This window comes from Podarcis tiliguerta (genome assembly GCF_965153285.1).
Source record: "Podarcis tiliguerta genome assembly, chromosome: 7".
In the NCBI taxonomy this organism is placed as follows: Eukaryota; Metazoa; Chordata; class Lepidosauria; order Squamata; family Lacertidae; genus Podarcis; species Podarcis tiliguerta.
Window position 1 is genome coordinate 87,926,557 of NC_139540.1, and position 17,410 is coordinate 87,943,966.

At 44.1% G+C, this 17,410-nt stretch overlaps 1 protein-coding gene across 1 annotated transcript; it reads right to left on the reverse strand.

The window, feature by feature from the left end:
- Positions 1-1,107: 1,107 nt before the first annotated feature.
- Positions 1,108-17,309, reverse strand: CCT5 (chaperonin containing TCP1 subunit 5). The gene is made up of 11 exons (XM_083448745.1): positions 17,055-17,309; positions 16,051-16,111; positions 15,796-15,960; positions 12,900-13,098; positions 10,384-10,576; positions 9,802-9,951; positions 8,089-8,208; positions 7,821-8,006; positions 6,173-6,310; positions 2,039-2,219; positions 1,108-1,358 (listed from the first exon to the last, which is right to left on the reverse strand). Exons 1-11 carry the CDS (start codon positions 17,157-17,159, stop codon positions 1,231-1,233), a joined length of 1,626 nt encoding a protein of 541 aa, XP_083304871.1. The 5' UTR covers positions 17,160-17,309; the 3' UTR covers positions 1,108-1,230.
- Positions 17,310-17,410: the final 101 nt, after the last annotated feature.

The window sequence follows — 17,410 nt, forward strand, 5'->3', positions numbered from 1 at the left end:
TGCCTCCTTGTGGTGGAGTCTGCTACCAGAAATTTTCTACAGTACACCACCACCTATGGACTGAGGCTTTTCAATGAATCCCAAAATGTACTACAGATTCTGGTGTATTAGGCGACTGGGTGTATTAGACGACCCCCCAAATTGGCCACGCTGGGCAGCTCTGCGCTGGGAGAAATCTGCTTGGCGTGGAGCGGAGCCCACCGCCCGCTGCTGCTGCTTCTGAGGCAGCGGGGGACGGGCTCTGCGCTGGGTGGCTTTCTCCCGGTGCAGAGCGAAGCCCACCACTGGCTGGTGCTGCTTCAGAGCCGCCACAGCAGCAGCGGGAGGGAGGCTCCGCTCCGTGCCGCCCATACCCAGCGTATAAGACGACCCCCGACTTTTTAACCTTTTCCGGGGTTAAAAAGTCGTCTTATACGCCAGAATCTACGGTATAAATCTGCCACGTAGGAAGCTGACACTGTGGGGTGCCTGAGCACTGTGTCTGACGCCTAGCTTCATTTCCATGTAGGACACTGCCACATAAAATTCCCTCCCTGCCAACAATTGCCAATGCAACCACAGGCAAGTACCGTATTTTTCGCCCAATAGGACGCACTTTTTCCCCTTCAAAAATGAAGGGGACATGTGTGTGCGTCCTATGGGGCGAATACAGGCTTTAGCTGAAGCCTGGAAAGCGAGAGGGGTCGGTGTGCACCGACCCCTCTTGCTCTCCAGGCTTCACGAAGCCCTGTGCAACCCTCGGAAGCCCGGCGCATCAGTGTATTGATGAGACTCTTTTCCAGAACCATAAGCACACTGTTTTGCTGCTCTTCCAAAACCCACATCTTTTTTTATTTCGAGTTCCTCCCAGTTACAATTCCACAAAGCCCATTTTTAATACAATCCATGCTAAAATCCAAAAATTAGGGCGACAGTCTTATACAAGTCTAATGTGCTAAATGTACTAATGTAATTTCTATACTAACACCACAAGGAAGCGAGAGCAGTAGATTAAAAGCTACAGATAATGTGAACAATTTAACGTTTCTATTTCTACAGTATCTTTGTATAAGAGGAGCTGGGACCCAGCATAAATTAAGAAAAAGAACAATGAAACTTTTGAAAAAGTACTGACACCACAACAGCTATTTATTGATGTAAATAAGTATATCAAACAGAAACGGCCTACGAGAAAACACTGGAATTGGGCTGATGGGACCACTGCAATTGAAACATGTCAGGTTTAATTTTTTATTCTTCAGATTCACCAGGCTTGCGAATATCATCAATCTTCAGAATCATTCTAACCATTTGAGTAGCCAGAGAGATCTGCTGCTTCTTGCCAATCAAAGTTTCTATAACATGTTGTTCCTTCATATCTGCCAAGAGAAAGAAAATGTGAATGTACTGCGTTCACTTAAAATTATTTAACATTCCCAGCACAATACAAGAACATAGAAAACAGATCTGTTCTATGCATCAGCAAGGAATAGATTTCTATGTATGTTCTTGTTACAACAATTCATTTTATTCAGTGGTAAGAGCAGTCACTAGCAGAACTAGAGTTGCCTGCAGACCCAAGAAACATTTATCCAGCCTGTGCCTTAGGACCAATGGCTGGTACAATCAAGAGTTAGAAGGACCCAAAGGAAAGATCACATTGTATGGGATTATAAGAACCTGGAATAGGCCAAGAGCCCATCCTGGCTAGCTTCTGATTCTCAGGTGGCCAACCAGATGACTATAGAAAGCCCCCAAGCAGCACCTAAGAGCAAGAGCACTCTCCCCATGTGCGATTTCCAGCAGCTGGTGTTCAGAGACAAATGGCCTAAGGCATAGCCCAATTCTCCATGGAATCTCCCCTGGAATGTCAATGGCACAAAAGGAATGCCACTCTATTTCACTAAATCCAATTGAAGAGCCCATCCTTTGGAGTGGGTGGCAAGATCAGAATATTAATGACATTCAGGTGTTTCTAAGAAATTACGTGCAGTAGAATAACAATTGTTACATTCACTGACACTTATCTGAAAATAATGCTGGCACTTGTGGTCCTTACCATTTGTCCCTTTGCGTAAGCAGTCAATACCCAAAGCAGAGTTTTCTTCTTTCACTTGCCGAGCCCGCACTGCAGCCATTGTCTGTATGGGATTCATGCCACTATTCTCAGCAAGTGCCATTGGAATGGCTTCGAGGGCATCAGCAAAAGCCCTCATGGCATACTGCTCCAGTGATGGGCACTAGGAGAACAAGTATCACAGAATAAGAAGTCCGAAAACAGAGCCTGCTTTATGTTTTGATAACTGGTTACCTGAAAATATATGCTGCTCTTTTTTTAAAAAAACAACCAGACAGAACACAGGCTGCACAAGACGTTTAGCTACATGAACCTGCTTATGAGATGTGCCTTTCAATCTTAACTGCCTACTTTATTATATCTTTCTCCACTTAACAGGATTGCAGCTGTAACCATCTTTGCAGAGTGAGGAGTGACATTATACAGAGAATTATGTTTCTCCAGCTGACAAAATATAGCTTCCTTCCCTACCCTCAGAACCAAAGCTACTACATAAAAATCTAAACTTGATATTAATTACTGTATTAAATATTAATATTGAATAAGTGGAGAATTCAGATGAAGATACAGAATAAAAGCTTCAAGATTCTCTCACTTTTATAAAGCTGAATTCTGGTGCATAAACCCAGTCACTATTACCCTGAATATCCTTGTATTTTTCATGTGACCATGACATTTTTTGTCATTTATTAAATTTCATAGAATCATAGAGTTGGAAGAGACCACAAGGGCCATCGAGTCCAACCCCCTGCCAAGCAGGAAACACCCTCAGAGCACTCCTGACATATGGTTGTCAAGCCTCTGCTTAAAGACCTCCAAAGAAGGAGACTCCACCACACTCCTTGGCAGCAAATTCCACTGTCGAACAGCTCTTACTGTCAGGAAGTTCTTCCTAATGTTTAGGTGGAATCTTCTTTCTTGTAGTTTGGATCCATTGCTCCGTGTCCGCTTCTCTGGAGCAGCAGAAAACAACCTTTCTCCCTCCTCTATGTGACATCCTTTTATATATTTGAACATGGCTATCATATCACCCCTTAACCTCCTCTTCTCCAGGCTAAACATGCCCAGCTCCCTTAGCCGTTCCTCATAAGGCATTGTTTCCAGGCCTTTGACCATTTTGGTTGCCCTCCTCTGGACACGTTCCAGTTTGTCAGTGTCCTTCTTGAACTGTGGTGCCCAGAACTGGACACAGTACTCCAGGTGAGGTCTGACCAGAGCAGAATACGGTGGCACTATTACTTCCCTTGATCTAGATCACTTGGCTTGAGAGCAGTACATGTGAAAAGGATCTAGGAGTCTTGGTTGACCACAAACTTGACATGAGCCAACAGTGTGACGCGGCAGCTAAAAAAGCCAATGCAATTCTGGGCTGCATCAATAGGAGTATAGCATCTAGATCAAGGGAAGTGATATGATAGCCATGTTCAAATATATGAAGGGATGTCACATGGAGGAGGGAGAAAGGTTGTTTTCTGCTGCTCCAGAGAAGCGGACACGGAGCAATGGATCCAAACTACAAGAAAGAGGGTTCCACCTAAACATTAGGAAGAACTTCCTGACAGTAAGAGCTGTTCGACAGTGGAATTTGCTGCCAAGGAGTGTGGTGGAGTCTCCTTCTTTGGAGGTCTTTAAGCAGAGGCTTGACAACCATATGTCAGGAGTGCTCTGAGGGTGTTTCCTGCTTGGCAGGGGGTTGGACTCGATGGCCCTTGTGGTCTCTTCCAACTCTATGATTCTATGATCTTCCCTGGTATTGATGTCAGACTGACTGGGCGGTAATTATTTGGGTCCTCTCTTTTCCCCTTTTTGAAAATAGGGACATCATTTGCCCTCCTCCAGTCTGCCGGGACTTTGCCTGTTCTCCAGGAATTCTCAAAGATGACTGCCAGTGGTTCTGAGATCACATCTGCCAGTTCTTTTAATACTCTTGGATGCAGTTCATCTGGCCCTGGAGACTTGAATACATCTAAACTAGCCAGGTATTCTTGTACTATCTCCTTAGTTATTCTGGGCTGTGTTTCCACTGCTGAATCATTTGCTCCAAATTCTTCAGGTCACTACACACTTCCTCTTAGGTTTGGTCGGGGTTCTTCCGTGAGCTGTCCGTTCTAAGGTCGCCTGCACATTCCCTGAGGACTGACTTTGCTGCTTGTCTTCATATACCTGATTGACTGTAATGAGGGAGAGATCCTCAAATGGAGTCTGCTCTTCGTCTTCCATGCTAGGGGAGAGGACCTCAAAGCGATTGTGTATTTCTAAACAATCAGAGTGAACCCTGGGCCTCCTACTTCTTTGAGTCACGTTTCTCCATATATCTGGCTCCTGTGTTGGTGAACTAGCCTCCTTCTCAGGGGAGTCCCCTGTCTCCTCCTTGGTGGAGATGGTGTGCTCTGTTGCCTCCAAGACACTCCTAATCTATTACACCATTTTGGCTTTACCTCACCCAACATTTTTATTTTATCTATCCTAAAGTTTAACAGCATGAAGTAAGACCAAAGTCTAAGGAAGTGCTGCTTCAGTTCTGCATTCCACCCCAAAGAGGAACAACAGAAGCAGCAGTGCTCCCAGCAGCAGCGGCCATCAGCTATACTGCTTATATATGAAGCCTTATAAGTCAGTTAGAAGGAGCAGCTAGGTAAACATGAACAGCTGTGCTGTTAGACGCTGTGATCAGAAAGACATGTACCTGAGCATAACCTGTTGAGCCCCGGTTTATATATTTTTACATTGTATCTTTACTTTATGGGAAACAGGACTGTGGGTTTGTTTGTTTTTTTGTTTATTGTCAGTGTTTTAGACTGTGTGCCTATTTGTCATTTTACTGATCCAGTTTCCCTTTGCAACTGCTTTGGTATTTGCCCCCCCACCCCAAGGCTTCTTCTCTCTTCCACCTCCATATTAGCTACATGGACAAAACAAACCACTCAAGACTCACATAGTGAATATAATGTCATGAGGCCATATAATGAATCATATTTGGCTGGGTGATTATGCCAATGAGGACAAGTGAGTTCAATTTATATGAGCAACTCAACAGTTCTGCAAGGAGTACAAATAATAATCCAAGGAGGTGTCTGTATACATGCAGGCTAACACCCCAGCCCAATAAATGTGGAAAACAGATAACTCTGCTAAGGAAAAAACTAGTATAATTATACTTCAAGAACAGCTCCCAAAACAAAACGAAGAAAGGAAAAGCAGCAACTCTCCTCCCCTTAAAAAAATGAGATACATGTGGCCCTCCAGAAAGCATTCCCACTGCCATCAAAATGCATCCAGTCCTTTTCCCAATCTGTCAGGTAGTTTAGGATGCGAGGGGGAAATAATGGTCCAAGGCCATCCATTCAAATTCATGACTGAGATGGGATTTAAACTCATTTTTTTCCTGGTTCAAGTCTGACACTCCAATATACTACAGTGACTGAATTTTAGAGATGGGCCTAGATGCCAATAATTTGAAGATTTCTTGTGTGGGAGCACTCAAGCATCTATTTTTAGGTTTAAAGTGATACTACACATCTGAAGAATATTGCAGTTTTATCAGCCTGGGAACAATTCACCCTTACCAATCCATAAGCATAAAATTGCTTATGGATACAGAAGTGAATAGGGTGCGGCTATTTGAAGGTGCTGGAGGAGACTCTTGAGACTCCCATGGACTGCATGAAGATCAAACGTATCCATTCTTAAGGAAATCAGCCCTGAGTGCTCACTGGAAGGACAGATCCTGAAGCTGAGGCTCCAAGACTTTGGCCACCTCATGAGAAGAGAAGACTCCCTGAAAAAGACCCTGATGTTGGGAAAGATTGAGGGCACAAGGAGAAGGGGACAACAGAGGATGAGATGGTTGGACAGTGTTCTCGAAGCCACAAACATGAGTCTGACCAAACTGCGGGAGGCAGTGGAAGACAGGAGTGTCTGGCGTGCTCTGGTCCAGGTGGTCACGAAGAGTCGGACACGACTAAACGACTAAACAACAACAACAACAAATTTGCAGGTGCTTCACTAGAAACCACAAGTAGAAACAAAATTGGATCTGCAGTGCAGCATCCGTAGTTCTACGAAAGCTTAATGTAAAGTTGGTCAGCATGGCATATCAACTAACTTCTTTTTTACCTTATCTGCTGTTTCACTAACAGCCAGTGCACAAGAGATCTCAGAAGCACCTCCGCCATAAACGATACGGTTGTCACGAACAAGATTCCTGATCACACATAATGCATCATGAAGGGATCGTTTGGCTTCTTCAATGATCTTCAATTAGACAATGCAATTGCAGAGACACAAGAAAGGTGAGGTTATAGCACTTTTCCAATAAACAGAAAATACAACAAGCATACAAAATTTGAACAGCAGATTCCACTAGCAATTTTACTGCTGTCATTTGCCCAGTTTCACTCTTTTTAGTGGCTTAAAATTAAAAAGCACGGCTACCCAAAAATCCTATCAAAACAGTTAGGCTGAAATCCTATTTCCATTTATCAGTTGAGTAAACCCTACTGAATAGAATGAGACTTGCTTCTGAGTAGGACTGCTGTTCTAAAAATCCACACAACCCCTCCTCCAGCTACTTCTATGTGTATCAGAAGCAACAGCACACAAAAGGTATGAACTGCAGCCCTTTCCTGCCTCCCAAGAATTCCTTTTGGACAGCAGTTCTCCTGTCCAACTCAGGATGTGCAAACAACACTACTATTCAGTTTTGATGCTTCTACTGAAGGTCTACAAACTTAATTTCAAAGTGGCAAAATTAATTTGATAATCTAGTTTTAGAAGGTTCACTGGTTGAAGACAAAAAGTGGGATAAAAATTATGCTCACAACACAGTGAAACAAATAAAACTCTTTAATTTCAACATGATGTGCATGTGGGAGTAAAACATGTAAAGAGCAGAACAGGTACATTCAAGCAGTAGAAAGGCCTGATGACATTCAAAAGTTAATCACAATTTTGAGGGTGTGCAGGAGGCTGCAGGGGAAAGGCAAGGATGGAGAAGTTCCCTTGAAAAAGTGAAAATCTGCTGTGCAAGCAGAACACAATGTTAATGCAACCTGTTATGTTTAAACAAACCCTTAAGGTATCCAGAATTAAGAGCCAACTATCCACCCATAGTATATCAAAAGAAAGGGTGACAGCCTTTCCGCTGCTCCTCGACCCGCTTTTGGGGGCTGAGGCTGGGGGTGGGGGAAAGCTGGGCTTCCCCCGCCAGCCCCTGAGCAGCTCTGGGGTAGCCCGCGAAGCCTCCGCAGGGCAGTGGGATGAAGGCTCCCCCCTGTCCTGCGGAGGCTTTGCGGGCTACCCCAGAAGCCAGAACAGCTAGAGAGAGCGCTGCACAGCACTCCCTCTAGCTGTTTTAGCTTCTGCCTTAGTGGCACAAAGCCTCCGCAGGGCAGGGGGGAGCTTTCATCCCGTTGCCCTGGGGAGGCTTCGCGCGGCTATCCCTGGCTTTTGCAGGAGGTGGGGGAAGGGACAAAGCAAGGCTCTCTCACTTCCCCCACCTCCCGCAAAAGCCGCATATTTTTTTCCTTGAATTCCCCCCCTCCCAAAAAAGTAGGTGCGCCTTATGGAGCGAAAAATACGGTGCTTTTCTTACATCACCTAATTCCAAGGTTAATAAGGGCATACTAATACATATAAATGATTACTACTTGTTCTTGTCACAACTTAGGAATTCCTATTAAGGCAGATCAAAGCGAAACAGTACAAAGATTTTAACAGGGAAAAAACAACTGCAGACACTATCTGATTAAATTAGCTCACTCACCATTTTATTTCCACCTCTAATGAAGATGGTCACAGCTCTGGAATTTTTGCATTGCTCAATTACAAGCATTCTGTCTTTTGTGGTTCCAAATGAGAGCTCTTTGACAATGCCAGCAAATCCTAGTTTTTCAGGTGTGAGCTCACAAAAACGAGGTACAATGCGGCCTCCAGTTGCAATGGCAATCAACTGAAAGCAATCAGAAAAGCTATGAGTGACAAACCTTAAAGTACACGGGAAAAATAAGGAGTAGCAAGTGACTCATACTTACTTCTATTTCAGGACCACCAACCCAGCGAACAGCAGGTAACTCATTCTGAAGCAGTAGGTGATTGGCCTCATCATCAAATCCCCACTGGCAAATAGCTAGGGTTGCACCAGTGTCTTTGATCTAAAATACATACATACATATTTATTCAGTGCTTTTTTTCAAGAAAAATAGTTGCTGTAACTCACCATGAAGTTGTTACAGTAAGTAGCCGCATGAATAGGGGCAGGCCTGAACAGATGCCAGTTACATTCACCACCCATGGAGGTGCTAAAAACTATGGCAAGCTGTCTCCCTAGCTGGTTTGGGGGTTGCCCCTGGTTGTGGTGCACATCAAATAAATGTGCAGCTTGGAAGGGCCTTCATGCTAACATTCCTGCAACGGTAGAGGCCTGGCTCGAAAGCTTAAAGCCTACCGCTGCTACACAGGAGACGGATGGAAGAAAAGGAAACATGAATTGGTCCTGCACCATAGTTTGACCAATCACAGCTAGGTGGAGTCATAGATCTCAAAAAAGTGCAGACTCACACATGCTGGCGAGCTTCCGTTTTGACTTGAAATGTTAGTTTTGAGCTTCTCAGAAGTACATAAAAGTAAGAAGTGGGCAGGGAAGCACTGGTTCACAATTTTACTCCCAGCTTTAGAAGCACTGAGTGGTATCCAACAAAGCAAAACTCAGAACAGACTCATTGAAAATCAAGAGGCTTAGTCATGAATAGTGAATACAGTACACTGGATTCCAACTCTGAGTGCAACATACATCAGCCTCACTTCTAAATCCTAATCAAGTGCATATCCACTTCAAAGCTACTCCAAGACGATTCTCTGACATCATTAAACTTCTGATTTTATGCAAGATAAACCTTGCTGTAAATAGGAAATTCAGAAATGTTGTTCAATTTCCTTTTAGTATTGCAAGAAGTATAATCTGGGCTAAGTGCATACAGAAATTCTGCAGAAGCGCATTTCCACACACACCTCTCTTTAAACGTTAGAAACTTTAAACATAGATTGCAAAACTGGAAGTCTGGAAGATAAATCTCACAAGCCACAGAGGTGGATAAATAAGCTATCTAGTGGCAGGGGGACAAAGTTTCAGTGTCTTGCACAGCACCTTCCCCTACCCATGATTAGGAATACCAGAATTATGCAAAAACTGCTTTTATATATGGGTTATGTTATTTGGCTTCCCTTGATAAAGAATTTGAATAACCTGCATGTGGAATATAAACTTTAGGAGTGGAATATATACAACACTGGTGCTGGAGGAGACTCTTGAGAGTCCCATGGACTGCAAGAAGATCAAACCTATCCATTCTTAGGAAATCAGCCCTGAGTGCTCACTGGAAGGACAGATCCTGAAGCTGAGGCTCCAATACTTTGGCCACCTCATGAGAAGAGAAGACGCCCTGGAAAAGACCCTGATGCTGGGAAAGGTTGAGGGCACAAGGAGAAGGGGATGGCAGAGGACGAGATGGTGGGACAGTGTTCTCGAAGCTACCAGCATGAGTTTGACCAAACTGCGGGAGGCAGTGGAAGACGTGCTCTGGTCCATGGGGTCACGACTAAACGACAACAACATATACAACACTGAACACAATGGTCACTTTCAGTACTATTTGGCAAGAGTGTTAATTGTCAAATGCAAGTGAAGATTTTTATGACACTTTTCAAAAGCCTTTTAGCATATTAAAACAAATAAGTATCATTCTAACCTGTTTCACCATCTCATCAAACTTCTCCTTCTCGTACTGCTGCAATGCCCTATAGTCTTCCACAGATGTTACATCAAGCTTATGCTTAGTTTTTGGCTTAGGTGGCTCAAATGGGCAAGTCAGTATTGCAATTTTAACATCTTTAAGTTCCTGGGAAAATAAGGGCTAGAGTTAAAGTGGGCAATAAACTTTCAAGTTTTAACGATTAAAAATTAATGGTTTCCTCAAGAACAAACCATCCCAGATAATAATGGTAATACAATGGTACCTCTGGTTACAAACTTAATTTGTTCCGGAGGTCCGTTCTTAATCTGAAACCCTTCCTAACCTGAGATACTACTTTAGTTAATGGGGCCTGCCGCCACACGATTTCTGTTCCCATCCTGAGGTAAAGTTCTTAACCCTAGGTACTACTTCCAGGTTAGCAGAGTCTGCAACCTGAAGTGTTTGTAACTCAAAATACCACTGTAATAATACATTTTGAGTTGATTTAAAAAAAAAACAGCTGGACTTAAGCAGCAATAAGAAAACTCAAGGTTTACAAAGAAAAAATCCCATTATCAAATCAAAAAGGTCACTCACTTTAGGCATCTGTGGGTGGCTGAAGTCTTTATCTACTATCACACCTTTTACTAGTTGGGTGTCCTCCAGTCTACCACCGACCTTGCCCTGGACTTTTATCAGCTCAAAATCAACATCTCTGCGCTCCATATCTGCCACAGTTAGCACTGCATTTACAGCTATTTCTGCCATTTGTCTGTGGCAACGATTAATTCTAAAAATGAAAGGAAGTTTCATTATAAAATATTCAGGTAATTAAAAAAAATCAAAATCAAACATTGTAGACCCAAATGGCTTACTGAAGATTTTGGAGAACTCACAGAATATTAATCTTTAAACTACCGTATTTTTCGCCCTATAGGACGCACCGTCCCATAAGGTGCACCTAGGGGTTTTTTTTGGGGGGGGGGGGGGGAATAAAGGGGAAAAAAATTATTTCACCCCCAGGCCCGAGAATCCCCCGACCCCAGAACAAGCAACGAAGTGCGAAGTCTGGGAGCGCTGGGCTCAGCATGCCCAGCTTTCGTCATGCATGCAACTCTCCGCAAGGCGCAGGAGCCCAGCACCGGGCTCCCGCTGCTTGCGGAGAGGTGCGCGAAGTCTGGGCGCATTGAACTCAGCGCGCCTAGCCTTCGGCATGCAGGCAACTCTCCGCAAGCAGCGGGAGCCCGGCGCGGGCTCGCACGGCTTGCGGAGATCTGCACGAAGCCTCGAGAGCAAGAGGGGTCGGTGTGCACTGACGCCTCTCGCTCTCCAGGCTTCAGCGAAAGCCTGCATTCGCCCCATAGGATGCACACAGATTTCCCCTTCATTTTTGGAGGGGAAAAAGTGCGTCCTATGGGGCGAAAAATATGGTATGTTGACACAAGCTCACTTTAAACTTATGATCAAACTGCATATTACGTTAATCACTTTTCCTCAATGCCACCACTTTTATTTTGAAGAAAAATAACTTATCAGCAGAAATCAAAGAGAAGAGAAAATCAAACTGTAGAGGAGTGAAGAACCTCAGGTCTGCAAGGTCTTTTTGAGCTAACCACAGCCACCTTTGGCCTGATGTCGTATGATGTCAGACATAGGAAACATCAAGCCACCACTAAAACTTCAAGCTGCAACTAAAGGATGAAGAATCAGAAGCGCACTCTAAGCGTGTTTCTGATTCTTTCCTTGCAGCCATGTCTTGACTCTGAATTAAAGTTGGGGCTGCAAAGGAACAATATTTTTTTGCAAGTCTGGCTGAACTTTGTGACCTAACATCAGGTGGGTGTCTAACCTGTCAATGCAGGCCATGCCTGACCTAGAGAAATTGCAAGCAGCTGTCTCTGCTTCCTCACTCTTTTCTTTGGGTGACACAACATAGGTGGTTCATCATGGAGGCAGTTACTTCAGCTTCTCACTTGTTTACCTTTGCTCTCCCTCTGCATGGAACTCTGGTGGAGAGTGGGCCTGATGAGCCCAAAGCTACCCAATACACCACATAGTAAAAGGACAAAAAAGCAGGTAAGAAGAAGAGGAGTTTGGATTTGATATCCCGCTTTATCACTACCCTAAGGAGTCTCAAAGCTGCTAACAATCTCCTTTACCTTCCTCCCCCACAACAAACACTCTGTGAGATATGTGAGGCTGAGAGACTTCAGAGAAGTGTGACTAGCCCAAGGTCACCCAGCAGCTGCATGTGGAAGAGCAGGGACGCGAACCTGGTTCACCAGATTACGAGTCCACCGCTCTGGCAGCTGGTCTTCCAAAAAGCAGTAACTACCTACTTTTGCTCACCAAAACAACGAGCACACAAGCAGGTGTAGCCTACCAGATGAAAAGAGCAAATGAGTGATCAGAAGCAGCAGCAAGCATCACTTTCCCACTCCTTGCTATTGCAAGAAAGCAGCAAGGAACAGCTGCTGCTCCTTCTCACCCACCCTCTTCTATCAATGGGTAGCATTCAGTGGAGGCTTGAGTTCAATTGTCACCACCTGTAGAACACTGGTGAATTAAGTAACTGCTCCTTCCTTGATTAATCTGGTGCACCACAACTTCCAGAGAGAAGAGTAAGTGAGCAGTCAAACACATTTCTCTTAAGAAAGGGTGAGCAAAAGCAGATAGGTGTGGGTGTTGTGTTCATTCCTGTACCTCCTCTGGCTACTCTCAAAGGTGGCAGGGCAGGCAGCCTGGGGCATTCCTGCTTCTGTGGCAGTTCACTGTTTGATAATCTTTCCTCACTAGCAACAGTTGAAAATCAGCAGGTTTTCCTTCAAAATAAGGCTCAGTGTTAAGCACATTGGGCAATAGCCAATGCTAGTTATACTCAATAGACCCAATGAAGCATTGTACTTAAATCATTCAAGTCCTTTGATTACAATGAATCTACTCTGTATAATGTAATTGGGTTGAATATTACCCATTGCTTTAAAAAACACACCATGTGCTCAATGTAATGCATAAATCAACTCTCAGTAACCATAAGCTCAAACAGAAATTTGCCTGCAGAATTACAATACCTAGGAGTATTAATTTTTTTAAAAGAAGTAGTGTGTACTCACACTTTAGAGCCCAGAGTAGTCTTTGCTGTCTGAATGAGAGGCTCTAGGTTCTCTGGGTCAACAGGAAAACTGTCACTGATCTTGTCCAAGTTCTCAATAGCAATGCGAGCAGCTTGTTCATACCCATCTGCTATTCTGATAGGATGAATACCACGATCCAACAAGTGCTCTGCCTGTTCCAATAGAGCACCTGCAAGAACTGCAGAAGCAAAGTTGTAACAAAAACGTTTTGCCTCTTTAATAGGCAATTTTACCTCCATTATTATTTATTAAATTTATATACTGCTCTTCATCCGAAGATCAAAAGGTGGTTTACAGTATAAAACCACAAAACTACATACCATAATAACAAACAAATAATACCCCCACCGCAGTTTAAAAGCCAATACAGTGGTACCTCAGGTTAAGTACTTAATTCGTTCCGGAGGTCCGTTCTTAACCTGAAACTGTTCTTAACCTGAAGCACCACTTTAGCTAATGGGGCCTCCTGCTGCTGCTGCGCCGCCGGAGCAAGATTTCCTGAAGCAAAGTTCTTAACCTGAAGCATTATTTCTGGGTTAGCGGAGTCTGTAACCTGAAGCGTATGTAACCCGAGGTACCACTGTACACGGTTTAATTAGCCAACAGCTTGTGAGGTGAGGAATGTTTTTCCTGGCACCTAAAGATAAGTTCATGAAACAGACAGCTGTGTGCAAGCAAGTCCATGAATATTTTTATTAATATACCTGCCAACACACACCAATTAGAATATTTTGAAGAATACCAACTAACTGAAAAACCTAAATCTTCCAGTTTTACAAGAACTTGATATTGAACAATAACTTGGAAATCATTTTACCAGCTACAATCAGATGATCAGGTAAATAGGTATTTATAGGGTTTTGAAGCCAAATAGGGTAGAAGGACTAAAGATGTCCAATTCAAAGTAATAGTCTCATAATTTCCAAAAACCATTTTTAATGAGATATTATACAGAATGTGAAACGTAATAACCAATAGCAAGAGTAAAATATAAAATCAAGGCAGTGTGTCAATATAACACAAATTAACCCATACATAAAATAAACAACTTAAAATATAGCTTTATAAAGCATTATTCCATCAGAAAATAAGCTCCATCCTACAGAAACAAATTGCTCCCACCAGGCAGAGGACTGGCCAGTGCTGCCAATTTGAAGATTAAGATTCTTACACTTTTTCATTTTGGATATTTGGAAAAAGATCATTGGTCATGGAACACAAAACTTTTGTGTTACTGAGATTAGACCTACTGAAATGAATGGATTTAAGTTTATCGATTTGTATGGGTCTACAGTGGTACCTCGGGTTAAGAACTTAATTTGTTCTGGAGATCCGTTCTTAACCTGAAGCACCACTTTAGCTATTGGGCCTACTGCTGCCGCTGCTGCTGCACAATTTCTGTTCTCATCCTGAAGCAAAGTTCTTAACCTGAGGTACTATTTCTGGGTTAGCGGAGTCTGTAACCTGAAGCATCTGTAACCTGAAGCGTCTGTAACCCGAGGTACCACTGTATTTCAAGTATGACAAAGTTGAACATCATCCAGTGCCAGTTCTGTTTTATAGAACTTAAAGGTAAAGGGACCCCTGACCATTAGGTCCAGTCGTGGCCCATCTCACTTTATTGGCCAAGGGAGCCGGCACACAGCTTCCGGGTCATGTGGCCAGCATGACAAAGCCGCTTCTGGTGAACCAGAGAAGCACGGAAATGCTGTTTACCTTCCTGCCGGAGCAGTACCTATTTATCTACTTGTACTTTGATGTGCTCTCGAACTGCTAGGTGGGCAGGAGCAGGGACCGAGTAACGGGAGCTCACCCCGTCACGGTGATTCAAACCGCCAACCTTCTGATCGGCAAGTCCTAGGCTCTGTGGTTTAACCCACAGCACCACCCACGTCCCTTTATAGAACATACTGGACATTAAATAAAACTCATTTTATTTCAAAGTATCCTCTTTCATTTAGGTAGGTAGCTGTGTTGGTCTGATGCAGTCGAAATACATAAAAAAACTGTCCAGTAGCACTTTAGAGATCAACTAAGTTTGTTCTTGGTATAAGCTTTTGTGTGCATGCACACTTCTTCAGATACACTGAAACAGAAGTTATATATAGTGGGGGGGGGGGGTTTCTCAGGAGGGTAGTAGGAGATGGGTGATTGACTCAATAGTTGGTCTCTAAGGTGCTACTGGACAATATATATATATATATATATATATATATATATATATATCCTCTTATCATGTTAACCTTTGAATTTCATGTACTTGGCAAGTTTCATCATGAGCAGAGATGATAAAACCACTTTTACCACCTCAAATATTAGTGTGGATAAAAACGGAGTACCACAATTTAAGACCTATCATGCAATTTTACAAACACTGGGAGGAATCCCTATTGAATACACATTCTCTAGAATGCGCAAAACTATTTAAAGAAACTGATCCAGGTGCACAATCCATGCAGTTACTGCAAATAATGTCATTTTATGCACTCAACTGGGTTAAAGTTTTCTGCACTGGCAACTGATCAACTGCTATAAGCTGTAGCTTTGACTCTTTTATAAACAAAAACACAATGTGGCAATGTGTATAATTAAACACAGTGGTACCTTGGTTTTCGAACATAATCCATTCTGGAAGACCGTTCCAAGTTCTGAAATGTTCGAAAACCGAAAACTCAATAGCCGACAGCTAGGCCTCAGGATTTTGCACTCAGTGAAAGCCGCATGGAATGTTAAACTTCCGAGGAGTGTTCAAAAACCGAGGTACCAGTTACATATGATAATTAGTCGTTACTGTCAAACTTAGCATTTTTTATAAGGAACTTGAAATCACTTTTAAAGTTACAAAATTTCAACACATAAGATTCAGTAATCTTACCAACAACACCTGTGGTCCCATCCCCAATCTCATCATCCTGAGATTTCGCCAGCTCAACCATAAGTTTAGCAATTTGATGGTCCACATCCATCATATTCAAGATGGTGGCACCATCGTTTGTCACAGTCACATCACCATCCTTGTCAACCATCATTTTATCAAGGCCTGCAACAAATATTGAAACAAAATGCCTGTATGAATAGAAAAGCATTTTAACACAGCAGATTTAAAGGTTTATAACATAATTATACTTACCATTGGGCCCAAGCGAAGATCTTAGAGTATTGGCTACTGCCTTAGCTGCCAATATGTGAGACTATAAAGCACAAGTACAGAACCAGTATTAGAAAATCTTGCAAGAGCAGAGATGGAGACAGTGCTGCCTCATTTTTTTTTTTTTATATTTCATTAGCTAAATGGAATAGACGTATAACATAAGGGTCACCAAGAAATGTAACCATTCATATAATTCTTTCTGTAATTGAATCTGTACATACAGATGAATTATACAACCTGAATGACTGCATCATTTTCGTGTCTCTAAGAACATGGAGAGTATTTGCTAGGCAGGGTGTTAGCTCCTTTCCGAAACTTTCAAAATGAAAGGAAAGGAGCTCTCTCTCGTTCACCCCCCCCCCCCAAAAAATATTTCAAACGGTTAGTGCAGTGTGACGACATTCCTGTCCCTCTGGATCGTCAAGGATCCCGATCAATTCTGTCAAACGCTCCAAAGAGAGACGAAAACAGAAATGGACGGGAAGGGGAAAATAAGGTGTAGAACATGGGTAGGCAACCCAAGGCCCGGGGGCCAGATCCGACCCAATCGCCTTCTAAATCTGGCCCATGGACTGTCGGGGAAACAGCGTGTTTTTACATGAGCACAATGTGTCCTTTTATTTAAAATGCATCTCTGGGTCATTTGTGGGGCATAAGAATGCAGTCCGGCCCCCCACAAGGTCTGAGGGACGGTGGACCGGCCCGGCGGAAAAAGCCTGCAGACCCCTGGTGTAGGAGGAGGGTCGGGGGAAATAAAACGAGGCGGCCTGCAAGGAGCGGGAACAGAGAAGGGGCGGCAGTGGGGGGGGGGGGTCGAAGGGGGCACGAGCACGCGCCACAGGGAGGGGGGCCGGAGCGAGGCGGCGGCTCCGAGATGCCCCACCAAGGAGCAGCGAGAGCCCAGCGCGCCGCCCTGAGCCGCCAGGGGAGAGAGGCGGCCTTTGAATCCGAGCGCCGGCCTCCCCCGCCCGCCCGCCGCGTACCTTGAGGGCCTCTATGCCGGTGGAGCGGCTTTTCCGCTCCTGGTCCTTGAGGATGAGGAAGGGCCGCCCGTACTCGTCGAAGGCCAGAGTCCCCATGGCCGACATGGCGGCGGGAGGCAGAGAAAGGGATGGAGGCCTCGGAGCGGCCGCGTGAGGGAAACGCCAACTCCCGCTGTCGCTCCCGTCTCGCGAGAACCTCCCGACGGGTACCTCGCCCAAACGGTTCTGGAAGCGTCTGGGGCAGGGGCGCAAGCGCGCATGCGCTACGGTCACGCCCAACCGTCATAGAGATAGAGGGAGGGGTTAGCATCTGAACTTCCGGCTTAAAAGCGAAAGCCTCTCCACGCTACGTGCTT

Bases quoted from the DNA above. Each gene is read 5' to 3' on its own strand.
- CCT5 (XM_083448745.1), bottom strand. From the start codon at position 17,159: ATGTCGGCCATGGGGACTCTGGCCTTCGACGAGTACGGGCGGCCCTTC. The intron at 9,952-10,383 runs GTGAGTGACCTT...TTATTTTCCCAG, and splicing joins GCCACCCACAGATGCCTAAA to GAACTTAAAGATGTTAAAAT. The intron at 8,007-8,088 runs GTAAGTATGAGT...GATTGCTTTCAG, and splicing joins TTGGTGGTCCTGAAATAGAA to TTGATTGCCATTGCAACTGG.